The sequence below is a fragment of the Chelonia mydas genome, chromosome 16 (assembly GCF_015237465.2).
Source record: "Chelonia mydas isolate rCheMyd1 chromosome 16, rCheMyd1.pri.v2, whole genome shotgun sequence".
NCBI classification, from domain to species: Eukaryota; Metazoa; Chordata; order Testudines; family Cheloniidae; genus Chelonia; species Chelonia mydas.
Genome location: NC_057857.1, coordinates 12,391,522 through 12,415,070, shown reverse-complemented (window position 1 = coordinate 12,415,070; position 23,549 = coordinate 12,391,522). Strand labels below are relative to the sequence as shown.

General features: G+C 54.4%; 1 protein-coding gene and 1 non-coding gene across 4 annotated transcripts; one reads left to right on the top strand and one right to left on the bottom strand.

Annotated features, from left to right (window-relative positions):
• Positions 1-491: 491 nt before the first annotated feature.
• On the bottom strand, positions 492-584 carry TRNAR-UCU. Its single transcript has 2 exons — positions 548-584; positions 492-527 (listed from the first exon to the last, which is right to left on the bottom strand). It is a non-coding gene; the product is annotated as a tRNA-Arg (tRNA).
• Positions 585-1,106: 522 nt separating this feature from the next.
• SLC27A4 (solute carrier family 27 member 4) lies at positions 1,107-23,377 on the top strand. 3 transcript variants are annotated; one of them, XM_043530405.1, is made up of 13 exons: positions 1,107-1,340; positions 8,915-9,081; positions 9,881-10,275; positions 12,305-12,463; positions 13,086-13,155; positions 13,298-13,389; positions 14,031-14,140; positions 14,800-15,009; positions 15,465-15,591; positions 16,245-16,382; positions 17,055-17,219; positions 18,075-18,221; positions 19,211-23,377. In XM_043530405.1, exons 2-13 carry the CDS (start codon positions 8,921-8,923, stop codon positions 19,366-19,368), a joined length of 1,932 nt encoding a protein of 643 aa, XP_043386340.1. In that variant the 5' UTR covers positions 1,107-1,340; positions 8,915-8,920; the 3' UTR covers positions 19,369-23,377. The 3 variants fall into 3 exon arrangements, with proteins under 3 accessions (XP_043386340.1, XP_037735625.1, XP_043386339.1); XM_037879697.2 differs by having other exon boundaries at positions 1,108-1,367; XM_043530404.1 differs by lacking the exon at positions 1,107-1,340 and adding an exon at positions 5,531-5,698 and having other exon boundaries at positions 8,910-9,081.
• The last annotated feature ends 172 nt before the right edge of the window (positions 23,378-23,549 follow it).

Below are 23,549 nucleotides of genomic sequence, written 5' to 3'. Positions count from 1 at the left end.
ATATTTTTTACTCCTAACCCTTTCTTCCCCTAACAAATCTTGCCCTTGAAATAGCATCAAACAAACAAAACCAAACAGCCTTTGAAGGAAAAATATCAGAGTAATTTTTACGTTTCCCTATTTAATCACGTTTTGTGTGTTTTAAACAGCGTCCTAAAAAAGAACCAATTTAAAAATAACTTCACAACTAACCAGCTAAAAATACTTCACCACAAAGCCGGGGAGTTTTAAAATAACATTGGCCAAAATTAAAACACATTTGGAGGTAAAGCTTCATAAATGGTCCCCTGGATTTCTATTAAGATCCTTCAAAAATACATCGGTTTCGTAGCGACACCAACCTTCCAAGTACCTCTCTGATTTTTAAAAATGCCACAGCAAAGCGCGCGGGTCGGAAACTGACATCCTACAAAAACGAACCGATTCGGCGACTCGCTGTTGCCCTCCAGCAGCCGCGCTTGCCCACGATTACTTTGGGAGGGTGCAAAATGCGACTCTGGTGGGACTCGAACCCACAACCTTTGAATGACTTCGTCTGTCATCGATCTAGAAGTCCAATGCGCTATCCATTGCGCCACAGAGCCTGCCGGATAAACCTCGCCTCCTCCACATCCCCTCCTTGACCTTTGCAAGGCACCGCTCGGCTCCAGCGTCCGGCGCCTGGGTTTAGTGAGCAGCTCCGCTCCCCAGCGCCGGCCCCCCCCGCACTCTGCCCCCAGCCCCAGGCGCCCCACGGCGCAGAGTTTGCCAAACTTCCCCCGTCGCGCGCCGCCTCCTGACTCCTTCCAGACACTTTTGCAGCCCCGCGCACGCTGCGGCGGATGCCAGACAGGGCCGGGCGGCAGCGCTGACAGACCGGACAGAGATGTGGGGGGCGGACGGGAGGGGGGGTACAATTCACTCAGATCTGCCCCGGGGGGAGAGGGGGGCATGTGTGATGGCTGGGGGGGAGAACAATGCCCGGGAAGTAGGAAGAGGGGGAGTGACGCGCCCTCTGCTTTCGGCAGGAGACCACGTGTAGGAGGTGGACAAAAGAACTACAGCTCCCAGCATGCCGCGCGGCTCCCACAGGCCCCGCCCCCTCCCCGCCCGCATTGCTGCAGCGGCGGCAGGTTGCTCTGGGCAGGGGCAGCGGCGCCGGGGGGAGCAGCAGCAGCAGCAGGAGGAAGCCGCCCGCCGCCGGGCTCCCAGCTCGGCCCCTGCCGCCGCCATGCGGGAGGCGCAGCCCGCTGCGCGCCTCTGAGAGCCGGGCGCCGAGCCCCGGGGGCGATGCGCAGCTGACAGCCGCCGCCGCAGCAGCCGCGCGGGGTCCGCTGCGGGACGGTCCCGCCCGAGGCGGGGAGCGGAGAGGCCTGTGGGGCCAAGGGGTAAGTGTGTGTGTGGGGGGGGGGAAGCTGTGGGTCAGGCGCCCCCCCTGCAGCGGCCCCGCCTCATCCCCGTGGGTCCCCCCCCGGGCTGGGACGTCCCCGGCCTGGGGCGTGGGAAGCCCTCGCCGCCGGTGTGGGGCGAGAGGGAGGGAGGCTTGTTCCGGCTACGGTGACCTTTTCCTCCCCTTGCTGGCGGGGTGGGGTGTGTCCGCCGGCTGGGCCAGGTACAGCGGTCCCCTGCCCGGCCCCAGGTGGGCTGCTGTTGGCTGGGAAACCCACTGCTGCCCTCCTGTGGGTCTGTCTTTCTCTGGGGAGAGGCTGCTGGGAAGGACGCGGGGTGAGCCATTGTTTGCTGGGGGCGGGGTGATCACCCCCAGAAAAGGGGGTTCAGGCTCCCTGCCATGACTGAGCAGGATTGGCTTATGGGTGGTGCCGGGTGGGGACTGGGAAATCGCTGTCACCTCTCTTTGGCTACACGACTGTGGTCCCCCTCTTGCTTTTAGCCCCCAGTGTCAATAGTTGAAAAAGAGAGACACTGGCTTTCCTTCCCTCTCAAGCGGCAAACTTGCCCTTGGCTAGAAGATCAGCCTGCTGCAATGGACAGTTTAGACCCGAGTCAGGTGACGGTGTGAGGGTTCCTAATGTGACAGCCCAGCAAACTGTGGAGCTCTCGTTTCCTTGCGGTGAGCCCTGCGTGTGTATCCCGGCTGGGTTCCCTTTCTGAAAGAAACTAGGGGGAGGTGCAGGGTTGGATGGCAAACCCTGTTTGGAGTCTCCGAACAGTGCAGTGACCAAAAAGGGGACAAAAGCCTGGGTCGTGCATTGTGTTCTTAGTTCAACCTCTATGTCGCCTAAACACAAGAGATGCTTTCTTGGTAGCATGAAAAGGGCCTGGTGTATACTGCTGTTGTTAACAGAGCACCCAAAAGTGTGCCGGGCTCTCTGTGATCCAATTGGAAAGGCAAGCTCTTTGCCTGGAAGCATCTACAATTAGTTGCAAAAAAAAAAATCTCTCTTGAGCTTTGTGAGTTGTTGTAGCTCTCTGATGCTCATGGGTCACATCCTGTCCTTATCTGGTAGGCCATGAAGGGCTTCCTTGTACACTGCCACTGATTTCCACTCCCTCCCACTTAAGTTCTTCGTATCAGAGAAGAGTGAATCGCTGACCCTCTGCATCTTTCTTTAACATAGTGCATCTGCTGGCTAAGGTCAATCATCTCTTTTTATGACTCTGCTAGTGTCATACTTTGTTGGGCAAAGTAAGAGATTTGATTGATACCATTATCTCAAAGGAGATTAAATAATGTAGGTAAAAACAGGTGGCTCAACTGAGAGCTGGTAACACATCTGGAAAGAGAAAGGGAGTACTTGTGGCACCTTAGAGACTAACAAATTTATTTGAGCATAAGCTTTCGTGATGCATCCGATGCAGTGAGCTGAGCTCACGAAAGCTTATGCTCAAATAAATTTGTTAGTCTCTAAGGTGTCACAAGTCCTCCTTTTATTTTTGCAAATACAGACTAACACGGCTGCTACTCTGAAACATATCTGGAAACTGGCCCCTTTAATTAATGAAGATTCAGTAGAGAGAGCCGTCCAAATACACTGGCCACACCAGCATTCGTTGCAGTCTCTGGAGTTGCCCCTGTTGACATCAGTGCTGAGTCTTGCCCAAACTTTCTCCAGTTCTCTGAAGCTTGCAGGTGGAGGGTTTGTGTGTTCCTGGGCCTTGCTCAGCCTGCTTTGGAGGATAATGTCTGTCTCATAGGGAGTAGTGGGACTGTGAGGGTTTATTGGACCTGGAAAGAACTTGGAGATCCTCAGTTGAAAGGGTCTCTGCACGTGTATATTAGACTACAAGAAAGGGACTGAGAGACTTTTTCCATTGGACCATATGAACTGGAACCATAAGCTCGGTGAATGTTAAATCTCAACAAATGAGGGTCAATCCATTCTCATCATCGTATCCACTCATTATACTCCACACCTGAACATAACCATCATATGAATAACATACCCTCATATCTCAATGTTTGTATTTTGACCCATTAACCTTTTACCCCCAATCAGGGATATTGCAGATTATTTATTCCTTACACTATCTGATCTTAAACTGAATTTCGCACGCCTTGATAATCTGTACTTCTACGCTTAAACTCTGTACGGTTCACTTTTTTTTTTAAACATCATCCTAATAAAATTTATTTGTGAACCTGTTGCTCCTGTCGGGAGGGTTTAATAGGACCCATGATACCTGCTGTAGGTGTAGGAGAGAAAGCAGGAGGGAATGCTGGAGGAGATGGAATGAGATATGGGCATTGGGTGGAATCATGCAGAGCTACGGAAATGAAGAGAAGTAGTAAAATGCAGTAAAAGAATGGAAGTTAGTGGAGAGGTTAAAGAATGGGGAAGACCTGGCCAGAGCAGTAGGCTTAGCCGCTGTACTTTAGCTGATGTGGTGGGGAAAAGGCATGGCATAGGAAGTGCTTGCAACTGAAATTCCCTGAGGATGGGCTGTCCTCTGGGTAGAGAGGAAGGGATGGATTTTTGGAGCTATTGCAAAGAAAGAGGCAGCAGGATTTGGTGAGGGTTTAGGTGCCAGGAGAGGAGGAAAAAGAGAAACCAGAACCAGCCGGCACTGATGCAAGCTGGAGTGATGGGAAGAGTGCTGGCATGGCTGATGCTGATGGGATAAGGGCAGAGAAGGACGGTGCAACAGGATGTGTGGAGTCAGCTGTTGACTCAGTACTGTCACTCAGATCCTCACCGGTATACATTACTTGGGACCTGATTGAAAGACAGGTAGTTGGCAGGCCAATGGAAGTAACCCCAGCAGCTGGGACTATATAAACAGACAGGAAGGATGTGCCAGGAAAGAGAGTAGGGAACTTGAAGGCAGGTGAGTGGGCTGTACTTGTCCTCAGAAGCAGGTGCCGGCTACTCATCGTAAATAGCATGTAAATAACACTCCAGGAGTTGGCTTGCTGACCGGCTATAATCAAGCCTGGTGGTGGTTCAGAACACCTGAAGTGGTGGTGGTCTGTTACTGAGGCTGGAAAAGACTTTCAGGGGACCACTGTGTGACAGAAGAGTTTGGAAGGGAAAGATTGGTACAACTGTGGATGAGAACTATGAGGTGGGCTGGGTTGTGGGCTCTCCTAGAAACCTGGCCACACCATCGCAGACAGTTGGATCATGCCACTTCTGGCTGGGTGCTGAAATGAAGTCCAGCAGGATACAAGATCGTGCTCAGATCTCCTTTGACGTTGGAACATTGTTTCTGTGCTAGGCAAGACAGCCCATGAAAGGTACAGAAGCTGGAGTAACTCCAGAATAGTGAGGCTTCACTGACACACATGTGCATCGCTGGGGAAGGGAGGAGCTGTTTGCATCACCTCCTTACCCTGGAGGGCAGGTCCTCCAGGGATGTCCTATGTTAAATCCACGCACCCCACAGCCATCCTAGGTGTGTCCCCACCCTAATCGGCTCTGCTCACTTTTGGGGCATTGGTGGCTGCCTGGTTGTCCCTCCAAAAGGAGGCAGTTGCAGGCTCTTGCCCCCTAATGATGGGGGATAGGTCTTTCATGGGGCGCTGCAGCTAAATAAGTATTCACAAAAGCAGCCTAGCAGGAAAGAGTTGGAATCTGCTTGGCTAACTACCCTCCTCTTCTGGCTGCTTGCCTCATTTGGCTCCTGGGCTGATATTTCACTGGCTCTCCAGTATCCACAGGTCTCATCTGCACTAGGAAAATAGGAGCAGTAAATCGCCATCACAGAACTGCCCCCTGCAGCGAGTGAGTTACGGGCCCTAATTTTCCTTGTGCCAGTGCAGCCAGACAAGCCCTGAATTCCAAATGTAAAAATCAAGCAGGAGATAAAGACCTGGTTTGAGCAAAGCCTCCCAGGCCCCCGCTTTATGTCAGGAAGGAGCAGAAATGGGCACAGGCCCAACATCAAAGCCTGTCTTCTTGGGAGCAGCTCTTGCACCTTGATGTTTGTGAAATTGCTGGGATGCCCTGAGGAGGTTCCAGGGGGTGGGACTCAGGGTTTTTCTGCTCCTGGCTGAGTGCTGCCTGCAATCCCAGCACTTCTGTATCTAATGATCTGACTCTTCCTTCTGCAGGCATATGGAGTGACTTGGTTAAGTGTGTGTCCAGCTCCGTCTCCCCTGTGAATGCCTGGGAGTGCTTGGCACACAGCCCGCTTGGGGGTGGAACGCCAAATGCCTCAGAAAACATGTGGAACTGGCTGGAGAGGGAAAGACAGACTTGGCGCTTTGAACAGGGTGCCCATATCAGCATTGTGATCTGCATTAAATGCTGGTGTTTGTGAGTCTGATACCCATGGAAAGAGGCTAACTGTTGCTCAGGGAAAGGCCCCAATCAAATCTACATGGTCAGACCCCTGTGTGGACTTCCTCTGAAGTCAGCAGGGCCCCTTGTGCGTACAGGACTCTGCGCACAGATGGAGCAGCTTGCAGGAGTGGGGCTTAGATGGGCTGCAATGAATAATGCTTCCCCCTTCCCCCCGACGGATAAGCACCCCCCGTCTCTTCAAATATGTTTGTACAGCACCAAGCATGATAGGGCCCTGACCCTGACTGGGGCCTCTCAGAACTTCTGTAATACAAATACCCACCTACCTTATTATCTTAGCTATCTGTTATGCTCCCCATTATACCCATTTTACAGATCAGGGAACCAAAGGGAGGTTCAGTGGAAGAACCAGGAGCAGAGCCCTGCTCTGCTTCCCCAGCCCTTCCCCCGACAGAACCACTGAATCACAACACAATGTGCCAAACAAAGAGCAGGTCCCTGCCCAGGTGAAAGGCACAAGAGGACGGGATATGCTGGAGAGGTCATGGGAGCTTTCAGGAGGAAGAGGGTAAGGAGAGAGCTTGATGCATGTTAATATGGAGCAGGCAGGGCTGGAAGTTTGGGAGAGTCTGGAATCCTTGAACTGGGGGAGGGATTGCACACAACATTCCCAGGAAATCTGGGTCCATGATCACGTACGGGTGTTATAGGAGTGCCTAGGGGATCCAGTCAGCAACCAGGGCCGCCCTGTGCAGCATCATTTTATTGGCTCCTCAGATGTGCATCAGGGCACACATCCCCTGGGTTAGGTTCCTGCATTAACAGCCTGTCTGCAATAAGCAGGATATTCTCTGCGGCCCTCAGCACTGCTGTAGCTAACCTCGGTGGACAGGGAGAAGTGTGTGATGTCAAAGAGATGGTTCCTTCAGTGAGCTCAAAAGCAGCCACGCTCCCATGTTTGTCTGGGGAGAGTGAATCCCAGGGGATGACTGCACAGAGCACCCTATCTCCCCCCAGACTTCATCCGGGGACCAGAGAACTGAAAGGTTCCTGGCCAGAGCTTGTAATTGTGAGGGGATCCCCTGCTGCCCCGATCGCTGTGGGACCAAGGAGTTTGCCAGTCCAGGGATGTTAAATCGGTTAGCAAGAATGAATAGGAAGTGTGTTAATTTCCTTCCCTTTCACCCTGTGTCAGGAAGGACCAGCCTTATCTGTGGGGCCTTGAGCTCCCAGCGTGGGAGATTAGCCTGTGGTTGCCTTTCCCGCTTGAGGCGCATGGAAGGATTCCTCCATAGGTTGCTGCCCTTCTGCGCCACTGCCAGCGAACGTGTCAGCCCACATCCCCGTCTGGTCTGGCTGCCGGCGTGGGGGCGGGAAGGTGGAAATGCAGGCGGAGAGTCACAGCTGACCTGCGAGTCTGTATGGGGGGAGTGTCTAGCAGTGTGTGCTTGAGGCTGATCACTGGCATTGCCCTGTGCCCCTTGGAAGGAAGGCATGAAGGCTATGCTTACACAGCCCCCCCGGTCCCTGCTCTGCTGCCCCCCTGTGGCATGCATCTGGGACACAGGTCTGATCTGTTCCAGGAGCCCATCTGTGACCACGTTACCTGGGCTTCACTTTCTAGATCAGCTCTGGCTGCACCTCAGGTAGGCTCAGCAAGGAAGTGGCATGATCATATGACAGTGTTTCTCCAGCTTTTGTATTGGTGACCCATTTTCACACAGCAAACCTTTGAGTGGGACCCTCCACTTATCCATTAAAAACACTTTTTTTGTATTTAACGCTAATATAAATGCTGGAGGCAAAGCGGGGTTTGGGGATGGAGGCTGACAGCTCGCGATCCCCCCATGTAATAACCTTGTGGTCACGATCCCCAGTTTGAGAACCCCTGTCATACAAGAACCTGCAAAGCCTTATAGAGCTCAAAGGACTTAGGTCCTCTTTTCTGTCCTAGTTCCTGTTTGTGTGTGTGGGGGTTGTTGTTTTTTAAGTCCTGTCAAAGGAGCATGCAAAGCTGAAATGCTTAGTAGGCCATGTGGTCTAGTACTTCGTGCCAGAGCGTGGGGTGCTGGAAGAGCTAGCCCCATTGAGCCACCAACTTGCCAGGGCACAGCCGGAGAGTCGAATCCGCTTCGGTCATGGCAGAATTGGAGTAAAGTGAAAGGAGGCGCCTCGGTATAAATTGGAGTCTGATGCGGAGCTTTTCTGGGTCTATAGGTCTGAGACATAATCCTTGTCACTGATGCATTGCTTTCCAGCCACTATCTGACAACTGCACAATGGTCCCTTGTGTATTATCCCCATTTTACACATGGGGAAACTGAGGCAAGGAGGTGGCATAACTTGGCCAAGGCAACAGAGAGAGTCTGTGTCAGAACTGGGAGTAGACCTCTCTTTCTCAGTCTCGTGCTCCAGCTACTGGCACATGCCTCTCCGCTGTCTCAGTATCTGTCATATTATGTCCCTGTGTTCAGCTCCCCAAATGTGAAGGGCCATATCTCATGCAGGTGTAAGTCAGCATAGTTCCACTGGCTTGACTGCAGGGTGTGTCTGTGACATGAATGGAGCTACATTGATTTACACCAATGGGGGGTTTGGCCCCCTGGGTTTAACGTACAGTGCTGTGGAACAGAAATCTGCCTGACTCGTTCCCTGGTTCTTATCCTGCCATTTTACCTTCTTCCAGTTCCACCCTGTGTCCCATTCTTCCCCCAGGAATTTCATTACGATTCTAGTTCATGCGTGTTGTAGTTTGCTGAAGTTATGGTCTCAGTCCCAGGAGACACCTTCTTGTGATCAGCCTGCTTTGAGCAGGCTTAGACACTATTGGTTCTTATCAAACCAGCAGATGGAGCCTCATCTACACCACCCTGGTGAGCTGTGCTCAGGGGTACACGGCTAAGTGCAGGCCCAGCCAGAGGCCATGACACACACTGGCAGTTGTAGTTTCAGACGGTGCCTATTGGTAGCATCCACTGCTACCAGTCAGTTTTTACAGGGAAGCCCAACGGGGTGCCATGCAGGGCTTCAATCCTGCTTGCCTTGCTGTCATGCATGGCCTGCTAAGGGGAGCAGAATTTAGCCCATGTTGCCATCCCCATTCCCACCTTGACACCTCCCAAGGCAGGGAAATTTCAGTTTCTTTGTCACTCCTACTTCAGGTTGGTGTCTGCCTTGGGAAGGGTCAAAGTTAAAACCAGCAACTGATCTCCACTCTCTCTCCCCCGCAGGTCAAGATGTTGCGGCTGGCTTCCCTCACCGCGCTCTTTGTGCTCTTCAGGCTGCTCCTGAAGCTCTCCTGGGTTCAGGTGATCCCTGCCCTCTTCATATTCTACTTGGGCTCCGGGGGATGGAAATTCCTGCGCATCGTCTTCAAGACCATAAGGAGGGACTTCACGTAAGTGTCCTAACTGGAAACCTCCCTCTCTCTGTCCTGTTTGCATTAAGGTGACCCCCAGCATGGAACCAGGTAGGGGGAGCTGGGGCAGCCAAGGTGGGGGAAGCCTCCTGCTGTGGCTGGGGCAACGCAGGGATGAGAGGGGAGAGCTCTGAATACCAGCATCTTGCCTACACCTCAGCCCCCTGCTGAGGTTACTCAGACAGCTCAGTGAGGAATGCAGTCCCTGCCAGGCGAGGGCCGGGGGAGTTGCTCTTGGGACCTGAGATCTTTCTGAAATCTCTGGCCAGGTCTCTCTGAGATATAATTGCAGCGGAGATCCCGAGGCTGGCGACTGTCTCTGACCTTGGACTTCCCTCAGTCCCTAAAAACACTGATTTGGCAGTCATGTGTCCGCACCTTGGACCTGGCTCTCTGAGCCGGGGCCAAGGAGACTCAAAGAATGTACCGTGATCAAGGACAAGCTGGCTTCTAGTGAGGAGTCCTGGGGGCATGGCCCTTGGCCTGTTGCACAATATCTGCTGCCCTGAGGTGGCAGGGCTGTTCCTTTAGCTCATTTGGGGGTTGGGGAGGAGCATTTGTAATCCACTTTGAGGGGAAAGGGCTGGGTTCTAACCCCTTCCCTGCTTCTTGGGTGTAATCCATTTCTGGTTGTAAAGGGTCTCTCTGGAAAGCTCCACACGCAGTTCCTCTGCTTCCCCTGAGCAATGGGAGGGAGACCCGCAGTCTAGGCTGGGTCTGGTTACATGGCCTCCATGTGGATCAGTGCAGAGAATCTTCTGTCCGGTTTGGTTGGCAGCACTGGGCTAGTCTTGCTGAGGGTGAAGTGGCAGGTGTGGCGGCACTTGAGGGGGAAGAACACCATCCCCAAGATCTTTCAGGAGACAGTCCGCAAGCATCCGGAGAAGACGGCGCTGATCTTCCAAGGAACGGGTGAGAGCTGGACCTTCCGCCAGCTGGATGAGTACTCCAGCCAGGTGGCCAACTACCTGTATGAGCAGGGCTTCCGCTCCGGCGACGTTGTGGCCTTGTTCATGGAGTCCTGCAACCAGTACGTGGGCCTCTGGCTGGGGATGGCCAAGATTGGGGTGGAGGCGGCGCTCGTGAACTCCCACCTGCGTATGGAGGCCCTGCTGCACTGCATCAACATCTCCAACTCCAAGGCTGTGGTGTTCGGGGCTGAGATGATGGAAGGTGAGAGGAGTCAGTCGGTTGTGTCCCCAGGCACGTGCCTGCAAAGTAGTTGGGTCTCCCAGCATTGGGCTCCTTCTTTTTTCCCCCCCCATCCTTGCTGGCTAGTTTGGCTCAGTGGTAAGAGTAGCCATGGGTGGGTCCCTGAACTGTTGTAGGAGGGGTGAGTGGGGTGATTCCAGGAGGGCTGCTGACATGAGACTCTCTGGCTTTGTTGCTGGAGGGTGAGACAGAGCTGGCCCTTGAGGACCATGCACGAGAGGTGGGGCTTCAAGAGGCTGTGTGGGGGGTGGGTGTCACCAGGGGCCACCCAGTGAGGTAGGTAGGGAGTCCAGAATTGTAATGGGACACTGCTGTGAAATCTGCTAAGCCAGGGTCTCTAATGCCAGGGTATCAGTTGCGGGCGGTTTGCGGCCATGAGAACAGGCACCTTTCTGGCAGCCCCCCAACCTGCTGTGGCTATGGCTGGGGTTTTGCACCAGACGCTAACGCCTTTGTGATGACTCCATGGGATTGGGGAAACACCTGCCAAGATCCGAGCTGTGTAAATGCCCAGGAAGGAGAGTCATTGTCTAGAATGAGCCAAAGGGCTAGAATAAAACAACTAAGGCAGGTGGGAAAACTTAGCCTGACTATCAGGAGCTGGGGAACCACTGTCAGGTTGTGGAGCAGTCTCTAGAGGGACGCTCCCGCCATGGGGATATTTAAAACAAACCTCAGAAAATACAGTAGTTGGTTCAGGAGAAGGGTCGCTGTCACTTCAGGCTGCTGGTTCAAATCCAGTCCTGGTCAATAGTTACTGAGGGCCGTGTTCACCTCTATAATGAAGCTATGCCAGTGTAAAGCAGGCCCTGAGAGCTGTTTGGCCACCTTGTGAAATGGGTTGGCCGGGTCTCAGCCCTGTCCCCAGTGGACAAGTGTCACCTAAACCATCACCCCAGCTGGTCCTTATTGGTTGCCCCTTAGAGGGACCCAATACCAAATAGGCAATAGAGACTGACTTCTCTTGTCCTGACAGTTGGTCCCTCTGGCATAGGGATGAGGCACGTTGGCAGGGCGGTGTGGAGGAAGCTTGCCCTTGTGGATAAACAGAGGTCCACTACTTCTGCTGAGTTCCTCTTGTGAACGTTTCCCTGTCATGTGATGGCTTCACCATCACAGCTCTGGCGTTTGGTCACATGAGTGAGTCAAATCAGGAGACCAGATGAAGGCAAGCTCCTGTTATGGGGATAGCTGTGGCTGCTGGGTGACCTCCCCCATCATATGTCGGTGCAGTCTCTGTCTTCTCCCGGGGCAGGACTTTACATTTGTTAGGAGTGATTTTCCCCAATCACCTGCGGCCCCCATGCCCAGATCTCTTCAGGTCACTCTGCAGTTCGGCCCCATCTTCTTGTGCCTTTGCCAGGGTGCTGGAACAATTTTAAGGCGGGGGTGCTGAAAGCCATTGCTCAGAACTGTAAAGCCTGTGTATGAGGGAAGCCAGCATTCGTCTACTATTGCTCCAAGCCAGGGGGTGTTGCCACACCCCAGCATCACTAGTTCCAGCACTCCTGGCCTTTGTCCACTGACCTCATCAGTGTTGAATTCACACCTGAGAGGCACCTGGCTGGGGGGCAGAGAAGGGAATGGGAGTTTCTGATTTTCTTTTTTTTAATCGAACCTAAAATGGCCCTGGGCTGTGGCCAGCAAGGACTGTCCAGGCTTGGAGGCTGACAGGGGCCTTCCTGTTGTGCTGGCTGCGGTTTCATGGACGGCCTGAAAGTGCTCTGAAGAGTCCAAGTGTCGCTGCTCTAGGCCCTAGCCTGCAGCCACCTGGGTGAAGCAAGTTCCTGAGCCAGTTGCCCTCTTAGGCTGGGGCGAAGGCAGACCGGGGCTGGGGCAGGCTACAGGCATAACATCAGCTTGGACAAGCGTGGGGTGGGGAGGCTTAGCTTTGTAAACCTTGCCACCCCTCTCTCCGTGCTGCTGGATCTCAATGTCTCGTAGACGTCTTTTCTCAGAGCTCCTGTTTCGTGCTCTCCTTCCCTTCTAGCCATGCAGGAGGTACAGCCCTCCCTGGGGAAATCTGTTCGTCTCTTCTGCTCCGGAGACTGGAATCCAGAATCCGCACCCCCAGGCACAGAACACCTGGACCCTCTCCTGGAGATGGCTCCTCGGCACCTGCCAAGCCCCCCAAAGAAGGGTTTCCTAGGTATGTCCCTTGTGACGAGGTGTGGAGCGGGAGTGTGGGTTATTGTGCCTCTGGCAAATGAAGGGAGGGACTTTGTGCTGTTCCCATGTGTCCTCCAGCAATGAATAATCCCGGGGTGCTAACAGCTCATCTGCTGCCACGTCACCTGGGGTGAAACAAATCCGGCCAAGTCCATGTAAGCAGCAGAGAGATGGAGCGAGTGTAACTCCCCAGTCTGCTGACGTGTGACTCTTCTGCACCAAGCTCTGGGAAGCTGTTGCTTTACGCTGGCCTGCTGTTGTGCAAGCCGGACTCGGAGACTGATGCTGAGTGCCAGTCCACTGACCGGCAGGTCCGAACCCGCTTATTTAGCAGGTCCGAACCCGCTTCACTTAGCGAAGAGCCCGGCTTGCTGTTGGTGCTGTACAAATGATGAGGCCGGCTCGGGCGAGCTGACTCGATGGCAGCCCGAGGTGGGGTGGCCACAGCCAACACGGGGAGCGCGTGCGTATTCAGGAGCCTGTCTTGATCCAGCACGCTGGCCCTTCTGGCTCCTCGGGAAAGAGGGTGTGAGGCCACTGGGGGTCGTGAGATGCTGCTGTGATACTGAATCCTCTCTCTGCCTTCCCCACCTGCTCTCCAGATAAACTCTTCTACATCTACACCTCTGGCACGACGGGGATGCCCAAGGCAGCCATCGTGGTCAATTGCAGGTAAGGGGGGGGCTGTGCAGGGGCAGGCCGGTGCTGGGTACAAGGGGAACGGGGGTGGGATCTGGACCCTGCTAGCAATGGAGGGCTCTGCTGGGCTGTTGCTCTGGTGTGGCTACTGATGCACCCACTTCTCCTGCCCCAGGTACTACCGCATGGCATCCCTGGTGTATTACGGATTCTGCATGAGGCCAGATGATGTGATGTACGACTGCCTCCCTCTCTACCATGCGGCAGGTATCCGAGCGCTGTGTACACACTGAGCCCCTGCGTCTCTCTGCCCAAGCCTCTGTAGCCTGTCTCCTTGCTCGTGATGTCATCAGACTCACAGTCCAGGGGCTGCTGCAGTGACTGTCGTAACATAACCGCCAGCTCCTGTGTGCTGAGGAGGGGCTTGCCCATCGGTCCCCACTGGATCAGTGTGAAGGACTGGGGTCTTCACAAGGTCCATGGTAGCCACCTAGCAGTACTGGGAGCCCAGGACAAGGCAGCTAGTTGTTAGATCGGGAAACTGGTAGTACGGACCCCTGGGACCTGTTTCTGGCTTGTCACTGTGCCTCAGTTTCCCCATATATAAAATGATGCTTAGAGACCTAAGTGAGGGTATAGAGGGGGCCCATTAGCACCACTCCTGATGGTGACTTTGGGAATTGGGCACCACCCACTAAGAACGTACCTGAGTCCCTCCAGCTCCATCCAACAGCCCTGGGATGGAGACACCTTCTGGTCCCTACTGGATCCTGGGCTGGATTCAAACCAGATGCCTCAAGGTGAAAGGCTCCATGTCCCCAAGCCAGCCTGTCCCATTTTTGGGATCAGCCACCCTCTCCCGAGAGGCGGGAGGTTAATGGTTTCCCCTGCGCTCCCCTCTCACCCAGGTAACATTGTCGGGATTGGCCAGTGCCTCCTCCAGGGGATGACTGTGGTGATCCGCAAGAAGTTCTCAGCCTCTCATTTCTGGGACGAATGCGTGAAATACAACTGTACGGTGAGGCAGTGGGGACGCAGGGGCCTCGCGGGGTTGGCTGAGGAACCCCGAGAATCAGCAACTTGCTGAGAATCCTGGCAGTTGGCAGTGGGGCCCTTGGATGTCTTTAAACGGAGGCTTTGGGTGGCTGCTCCCTGGGGAGATGACTGTAACTGCAGCTGGGTCTGATGAGGGCTGATAGCTTTCTCCCCAGTCACGGACCAGGCACCTGCTGTGCTAGGTGCTGTACAAACACAGAACAAAAGCTGGTCCCTGCTGCAAGGAGCTTACAATCCAAGTAGTTCCACGTCCTTTCCTTGCTCCTGCTCTTTATTGTATCGTGCTCCGGAGGGCAGTCAGGGTGTTGCCTCCTGCAAGCAAAACAGGGAATGCCAGACCGGTTATTCCAATTTACGAGGAGGCAGCCAGCTAGGTGGGAGGCACAGAATTGGCAAGCAGGACTCCTGGGTTCCATTCCTGGCTCTGCTACTGACTCACTGGGTGACCTTGGGCAAGTCTCTTCCTCTGACTGTCCCTCCCCATCTGTATAACGGGGCTGTTAACACCCGCCTGGCTCCTGCGGGCTTTTCAGGGTTGATGCTGCTCAGATACTCTGCGGTCCCTGGGTGGAGGGTGCTGTGGAAGGGCACGGTGTGCCATGTCTCCCTTCCCCTCCGCAGATTGTCCAGTACATCGGGGAGATCTGCCGCTACCTCCTGAACCAGCCGTCCCAGGAGGTGGAGCGGCAGCACCGCGTGCGCATGGCGCTTGGGAATGGGCTGCGGATGTCCATCTGGAAGGAATTCATCTCCCGCTTTGGGATCCCCCAAGTCGCCGAGTTCTACGGTGCCACTGAGTGCAACTGCAGCCTGGGCAACTTCGACAATAACGTACGGCCCTGTCTGTGTCCTTCTGCTGGCCGCTGCGGCGTCTCCCCGCCCCCGGCTGCCGAGGGCGACCGTGATGTCTCGTGCAGACGCGTGGCCTCGGTGCTCCTGGTGGGATGGTTTATGCGCTCCGTGCCCAGAGAGCTGGCAGAGCAGGCCATGGCAAGGGGCTCGGGATGGGAGCAAACAGGGGAGGGGATGTCGGGAGACACCCCTTCTGATCCTGAGTAAGCATCCCTCCGCGGGGCAGGTGCAAGGCCCCTCCGCTGATGTTGGCAGGGAGCCCTGAGTGACCTTCGGAAGGTAGCAGATTGTATCTGGTCTCTGGGGTGGGGTAGCTCCCGCGTGTCCTGGGCAATCACTTGGGCTGGCAGCTGGGGCAATAGGTGGGAAGCCAGGGTAGGGACAGAGAGACTTCCAGCTGCCATTGGGCTCTCTCTGCGTTCTCTCGATTCCAGGTTGGTTCCTGTGGCTTCAACAGCAGGATCCTGCCTGGGATTTACCCCGTCACCTTGGTGAGGGTGAACGAAGACACCATGGAGCTGATCCGTGGGCCGGATGGACTCTGCATCCCTTGTAAACCAGGTGAAGGGGGATGGGGCGATGCGGGGAGCAGCTTCTGTCTCTTGCTATGTCCCTCTGTCCTGCGTTGCATGAGCCCTGAACTAGAGCCCTGATTTGTGACTAGCTGTGCAGGAGTCTCCGTTCTGACAAGCATCCAGAAGCATCCTCTGCTGTGATTAGAAACTGTTCCCCCTTTTGGTGGGTCTGTGCACCTCCGGGGCTCCGGTTCAATAGCGACTGGACATGGTCACCAATGACAGCTGTTGGGTGTGAAGTGAGTGTGATAGTTCTCAGCCCAGTTCCCACATTGCTGCAATCACTACCACAGCTGGCACTCCCTGGCCATCCCCGGGGCAGTTTCAGCGGAGAGCTCAGGGACTGAACGGGCCACGGAGTCAGGGCAGAGGGAGGAGCTCAGTCGGAGGTTCCTGCGGGTCAGGGTTGAGCTAGGTTGGGAGGGCAGCCTGGGGGAAGCTTGCTGAGGTAAACTGGACACCGGTGCGCTCAGAGATGTTTGCACAGTAGAGCCCCAGTGTCCTCCCTAAAGCGTCTCCTCCTCCCACGGAGACAGGATGCGTGCACGCCACGCGGAGCCGGCAATCTCTGCGTACTCTTGTCTCTGAGACAGCAGAATGGCTGGGTCTGAGCCTATCCCTCACCCTCTCTGCCCACAGGGGAGCCGGGACAGCTGGTAGGACGCATCATCCAGAGCAATCCTCTGCTGCACTTCGACGGGTACCTAAACCAGTCGGCCACCAGCAAGAAGATCGCCCATGACGTGTTCGCCAAGGGGGACTCGACGTATCTTACTGGTGAGGGCCCTTATCCCCTAGCTGCAGAGGGTGCGCTCTGAGAGCAGGGGGTTGACGCTGACAGGTGCACTTGGTCTCCAGGGTCCCCTTGCTACCCCCAGCAAGGCCTTTGGTTAATCCTCTGCTTGCTGTCCCCATCCATACCTGGCAATCTCGCTCAATCACACTTACCCTTCCAGAGCCTCCCATCTGCCCTCTTTAACCGCTCTGCAAACAGGAATTGAGACTCCCAAACGCACTCCCTGACCCAAGAACTGGGGCAGGATAGTTTTATCCTTTTGAAGCCCTGAGGGAAAGTGATTTGTCCAAGGTCACCCAACGAATCCAGTGGCAGGTTCTTGGTATATTGTTAACCCAGGTTGTTGCAGTAACTACTTGATCACGCGTCCTTCCACCGCTCCGCGTGGCCCAAGAGCTAGGACTCCTGGGTTCTAATCCCAGCTCTGCCCTTGACTCCTGGCGGCAGGTCACTTCCCCTCTCTGTGGCCCCAGTCCCCAGCTGTTGAATGGAACTAACAATCATGATCTGCCTCAGGCTGGGGGATAGTGAGGCTGATGTTCATGAAGTGCTTGGAGAGCCCTGGATGGAGGGCACTCTAGAAGAGCAGAGTGTTATGGTGACTCCCACCCTGGGAGCCTGTAGGCTCCTCTGACATCCTCTGGCTCCCCCAGGAGACGTGCTGGTGATGGACGAATACGGCTACATGTACTTCCGGGACCGCACTGGGGATACCTTCCGTTGGAAGGGCGAGAACGTCTCCACGACGGAGGTGGAGGGGACTCTGAGCCGCATCCTCCACATGACAGACGTCGTCGTCTACGGGGTGGAGGTGCCAGGTAACCAGGGCTGAGGGGAGCGTCTCTCTGCTTTCTTTGTCCTAAGTTTGGGAGTGATGGCCCTTTGGCACTTGCTGCCTGGGCCCTGGTCTCCATCCTGTGAGTCTCATTGTTTATCCCGCTGCATGGGAGAGGGAGGAGGAAAGGTCAGGATTGGGGTGCAGAACCTCCCATCCCTTGGCCGTGCGTGCATAAAACACTTTAGATGAGAGTTTCTAGTCAATCTGGTTTGCCTTTGTGTAAATGACAACACAAGGTGCAGGGCAGAGCCAACCCCATTCTCGCTGATCTTGGGACTTATCTCGGCCAAAGGCAGCTCTAATAGCATGAGGTGGCCACTGGGTATCGCTGGTATCTTGGTTTGTAGGGCAACAGTGTCCAGCCAAAGCCATCCCAAGTGGTAGGGGAGCAGTGCAGAGAGATTGGAGCTTTCCTGGATGTGTTCAAACCAGGGGCTGATGCTGGTGACGCTGGCAAGGGGGTCACTGTTGCGGGGTGAGGTGTATGTATGTGGTGCTGAAGGGTGGAGACTGTCACTGATGTATTATTTAACGTGAGCCTTGGGGGGGTGTGTGTGTGTGTGTGTGTGTTGCCTCTGCCTCTTAAACATGTTGCTAATGGCCTGGCATTCCAGAGCCCTCTGGATTATCTGTCTTGTTGTGGGCTTCTGTGGAGATCCCTTTGTATGTTGTGTCTAGTCTTGGGCATATTGCTGCAGGCCTGGCCAGCTCTGTCCAGGGCCAGCTGGTGCACCGAGCTTGCTGAAGCTGCTCCCCAGCTGGGGGGCGGGGGGTATGTGAGTGATTGCACCAGCCCCCTCCTACTATGTGCATCACCTTCCGTCCTATGTTCCAGGCATCGAGGGGAAGGCAGGGATGGCAGCCATTGCTGACCCCAAGAATTCCTGCAACCTGGAGAGCTTTGCCAATGAGCTGAAGAAGGCCCTGCCGTTGTACGCACGGCCCGTCTTCTTGCGAGTGCTGCCAGAAGTCCACAAGACAAGTGAGCCCGCCCCGCTAGGGGCACTTTCCTTTTGAATTGACAAAAAGCCAGGAGTGTTCTCCTGGCTTCCAGAAGGACCTGTCTGGAATAGGGGAAACTTGAAGTCAGGGTTCTATTCCTGACTGTCACTGATTCACTGTGTGACCTTAGGTGGGTCACTTCCCCGTCCATGCTGCAGCTTCCCCCTCTGTAAAATGGGGGTGTACTGACCTACGGCAGGCGGGTCGGGGCGGCTTAATTCTCGGCATGCAAAGGGACTGGAAAGTCTGGCTCGTTAGCAAGTCCATTTTTCTTTTTCGCTCCCTCCACATGCTCTGGGATGGTGCCTGGGCGTTCGACGCCCGCATACACTGGTGACCACACGCCTTGCAAAGCTGTGGGTGCCAGGCCCTGGCTCTGGGATGTCCTGGCCCTGCTGGTTGACTGACTGTGTCTTTAAACACGTCTGTCAGTAGTGGCCCTCTAGCACGAGCAGGGAAGATGGGGGTGATGGCTGAGGACTGCACTGAGCTTTCCAAGGGGCCATGGTCTGCAGCGCACAGTGAGAGAACGGTGCTGCAGGACAACGGTGCGGGTGGAACGCACGCTCTCTCAGTGTGGTGCTCTGTCCTCCTCTAGGGGTGGCTGGGCCTCATAGCAGAGGGAGCTCAGTTAATAGAGACTCTCACTTTGAGATGGAGAAGCCCTAAATTCAATCCCTGCTGCAAATGGCTCACCCAAAGGTGAGGCATAGCCCCAGAATCTGGCTAGCAAGGGTTTTGTCTGCTAGTCCCATGTCAGCCATGCTGTGGGCAGGATCCTACAAGGGGTGATGGGCTGATTCCCTCCTTGTGGGTGTTCCTAGTGGCAGTGGAGGGTGGCAGGCTTGATTTCCAAAGAGGAGGCATCTGTTGAGAAGGTGGAATTGAGGCACAGGGAGCTACCATGATGTCCACAGGCCACCTTCCTTCCCCACCGCTGCCCCTAACCCCTTGCTGCTTCCACCCCAGGCACCTACAAGTTCCAGAAGATGGAGCTGCGCAGGGACGGATTTGACCCTGCTGTGGTGAAGGACAGGCTGTACTTCCTGGACTCCAGGCAAGGCTGCTACCTCCCACTGGACATGGAGGCCTTCAGGAGGATCCAGTCAGGACAACAGAAGCTGTAATGGGCGAGGCTCTGCAAGTCGCCTCTTGGATCCCTTTGCTGTGTCAGGATGGGGCGGTCCTGGGGAAGGAAAGGGTTAAAGGATGATGTGAAGGGCACACGTGGGCTTTATTTAACAAGTTTTACAGACACAGATGAGCGTGTTGGGTGGGGTGGGTTACGTACCAAAGTATAGAATCATTATGGCTTTATTTTCTACTTCATACAAGGGTGGCCCCCTGGGCTGTGAGCATGGGATCTTCTATTCATCTATGGCCAGGGACATGGAACTTTTGCCAGGCCAAGATGGCAAAGATCAGGGGCATGGGACCTTCACCATGCCAAGATGGCAGAGATGGGGAGCGCCCACCTTCCACAGGCCTCCATTTCCCTGCCTTTGTTTGTTTCTCTCCTTTTGCTGTCCTGCTCACACTGCAGAGTCCAAAAAGGGCTGATGGCAGTAGTGCCTCTCACAGACCCCCTCAAGGGCGATGGGGTGCTGGCCCTCCCACAAAGCAGCTAAGCTGAGGTGAGCTTTGCACTCTGCACTGAACCAACCAGCTGGCTGGGGGCCATCATGCAAGGCAAAAAACATTGCCCTCTTTGTGGTTCACTGTTGAAGCATTGCAACTTTGTTGGGGTGGGGGAGAGCATACGGGGGTGGGGGCATGTTGTGGGGCTCAGAGGAGGGAAGGGCAAGTGTCTCTACCATGCTTCATTCTTTCCAGGGGATGATTTTTCTATTTTCATGATCATACTTTTTTTGGTCTTAATTTATTGTATTTTTTTTAACCTGCCCCAGGTTTGTGCACTGGGTGGTGGGGGCATCCTGTTGCAAGAATATCCTTCTTTCTCTTTTTTTTTCTCACATGAGGACATCCCCCTTCATCTGGACCTGATCCTTCTCTTCCAGAGGTTCGGGCACAAAGTCCACAGGCAATCTGTTCCCAGACCTACCTGTCCAGGAGCAGGAGGGGACTGGAGCTGTGACCTTGTGGAATTGCGCCGCCTTGGGGCTACTTTCAGTTGGAGTTTATGCCCTGGGTGAGGGGTACGACGCTGCTGATCTGGTGTCATGGCACTTGCCACCCTGGCTGTGTGTCATGCGCATCACCGTTGTAAAGACCAAGCCATTAATCGCATGGCTTTTATTTTCTTGCTGAGGGGTTGAGCACCTGCAAACCTTGTTGGGGGCCAGTGCTCGCCATCTCAGAAAATCCATTTGTTCACGTTCAGAGTGTAGCATCTTTAGCCGCATCTGATTCTGTGTGATCCCATGGGGAGCTGGATGAGAGAGCAGGAAAGATCTATTCAGGGAAAAGCACGTTGTGTTTACACTGTAGCGGGATGAGTCCTGAGAACAGTGTCTCTGTATGTCCATCTGTCTGTCCATCTGTCTGTCAGCACGGTAGGGTAGGCATCTGCTTTGTTTGGTCTGCTTGTGGAGGCCCAACACCCTGCCCCCTGAATCTGTTCTACCCTCATGGTTAAATGTGAGCATGAGTGATTTGGATTTTCCCAGATGCTGCTCTCTTGTTTGGTTGTCCGTGCTGTAGCGGGGGGTCTGGGTTGGAAACTGGCACCCGGAAGCTATTTCATGTGACAGGAGGAGAATTTTCACATCCCTCCCATTGTCAGAAATGTCCTTGGGAAGAGGGAGACGATTCTTACTTGGGGCTGGATGCGAAGAGACCAGCTGCCAAACGGGCATGTTTGCATTCATGACATGCAGGCTTGAGTGAAGGAACCTGAGTCTCGCTCGCATACTCCTGTGGCTGGCTCCCTAGTCATCCAGTGTGTTCCCTGGCCAAGCTAGAATTTGGGATCCACTGCTCCAAAACCTCAGGTGTCTGATGTGAGCTAAAGGAGATTCTCCATCAGTGGTAGTTGTATTATTAGGGCCTATAGCTGTGGCCTCCAGCCAGCAGATGAGGGGCAGTGGCAATACCCCGCTGTAGTGTGAGGAGGGATGGGTTTGCAGACAGTGCAGGCACCACAAGGAGGCCTAGTGGGGGTGACTCTGCTGCAGGAGAAGACGGGTGTTCGACAACGTTCTGTGGTAGAATCCTAGGGTCTGTCTGTCTTCACTGTATAGCTAACCTGGGTGATTAGCACCTAGGTCTGGGCACTCAGATTAGCCTAGCTTGGGTGTGACAACAAAGCCCTGTGCCCATTAGTGTGTATGTTTCTGTGTTCCCCTGTGTGTGTGTGTGTGTGTTTGTGGGCCTAGCCCATGGTTCTTTGTTCTGAGATGCCCTAGGATGTTTTTTTTCCCCTCAGTCAATTGTGGGAGAACGTCTGTCCTGCAGGGGGCACTGTGGGAAGGCTGTGGAGGGCTACCAGCACTGGAGTTGTTTTTGGTCTCTCTCCTTACTGCAGAGTCAGTGGGTTCCAGCTTGAGTTAAAGCAGAGCCTTGGTTCTCACCTCCCTGTCCTCCACTCCCCTCCACTTCCCCACCCCCCCACCCCCAGCTAGCCTGGGCTTAAAGCACCTGCAACAACAGGTTAGAGGGCTTTGTGTGTGCATGGTAAGAGGGCTTGGGCTAGAGCCTAAATTAACTGTGTGGACAAAGTCGTTTGTAACTTTCACATTAGTAAGTCCAGGAAAACGCCTGGGGGTGCCTAAGACTAGCTAATGTGGGGGAAAAATCCTTTTTTCCTAGTGCAATCAGGGCCCTTGAGTCAGCCCTCAGCATTTGCAGTGCATTGTTTTAAGGACAACAGCGGGTCGCTAACCAGTTCTGCAGTGCTCTCCAGGCTGGTGTAGCTGTAGTCCTAGCCAATGCAATGTGAGGGCTCTCCAGACCAAATGACTCTGATCTACAAACGGGATCAGCCGCAGAGCATGGGTGGGTGAGCGATCCCAGTCTGGTGGCTTCATTCTGTTTCACTATAATCCAAAGACCCCTCTCTTAGTGCGAGAGCTTTTGTTAAAATTATTCTGTAATTCAGGCCATCACCCTGAGAGTAAATGGTGCCTGAGATCAGTGGGGAAAAGGAGTGGTGGGAGACAGGCTCACAATCTGCACCCCCTCCCTAGTGCCAGGACTATCCCCATGTTTATCCCTTTGCCTGGGGGAGAAGAGCAAAGGCCGGGTGGGGGGAGACTACCATCAAGCTCCATCCCCAGCAGTGCAGTGTAACCAAAGGGAGCCCTGCTGGCTCAGAATATCATGAATATCCCTTGGATGTCATGCTGAGGAGGGCAATGTAAGTGGAGGGATAGAAGCTGTTGCTTTGCAGAGCTTTAAAAATGGGCCACATCCTCTGTGGCACCAGGCCCCGTCTGGCTGGGGAGGAGCTGACTGTGAAGATGAATGAAACAGCTGGTGGCAAGGGGCTTGGCAGCCGCCTGCCCAGGCTCCCTCCGCATGCGATGCCCGTACCCATCAATGGGACTCTGACTTCAGCATAGCTTTGGGCAGGGCCGCAGCCAGAAGACCAGCCTTCAGAGCACACTGTTGCCTAATAAGGGAGTACCCCATGTGACCAGTTATTATATGGGGGCAGGCTGGAGGGTTGAACACACCCTGCTGGGAAGGAAACTCATGGTAGGTTGCCATTCAGAGCAGAAGCCTTGCTGAGCCCCTCACCATTTCTTTCAGGGGAGCAGTTCCCCACATACGCTGCCAGGTGTTTTTGTGTCCTCAGCACTGGGCTCCCTTTCTCCTCCGCTCTGCAACCCCCCCCTTCCCCTGTCTCACCACACCGGAATGTTTCTCTGTAAGCGCATCTGGTTCCTCCCTCTCGCATGTCCCAACGAGTCCGTCCAGCAGCCAAACGTTTGTTTTCCCTGCACTGATGAGATGTTGAAATACTGACACTCAGGAAGGAGCTGGGGAAGGGCGGTGTGGGACAGTGGTGGGAGGTGGCAACCTACAGGACCATCTCTACCATCAGCCTGGAGGAGGAGTGGGACGGGACTTCACTTTCCTCTGACCCTTGTCACACGACCCTCATCTGTTTCCACATGTCACACCTAAGCAGAGTTCGTAAATCCTGATGTGAAATAAAATTGTGGGATCATTATGGCCACTAGTGGATTTCAAATTCTCTTGCGCTCTGACTGCAGTCCTGGAAACCTGAAATTGAAGTTCAAGTCTACGTTCGCAATCACTAAGATTTACTCTATCCACCTGCACAGGAGGAAGGAACTCCCAGCTATCCTCTGATTATATCAGAGCTGTTGCAGATGACAGAAGG

Excerpts from the sequence above, each read along its gene's own strand:
- SLC27A4 (XM_043530404.1), top strand. The coding sequence starts at position 5,605 with ATGTGGAACTGGCTGGAGAGGGAAAGACAGACTTGGCGCTTTGAACAG. Across the intron at positions 9,082-9,880 it reads ACCATAAGGAGGGACTTCAC|CACTGGGCTAGTCTTGCTGA; the intron begins GTAAGTGTCCTA and ends TTTGGTTGGCAG. Across the intron at positions 10,276-12,304 it reads CGGGGCTGAGATGATGGAAG|CCATGCAGGAGGTACAGCCC; the intron begins GTGAGAGGAGTC and ends CTTCCCTTCTAG.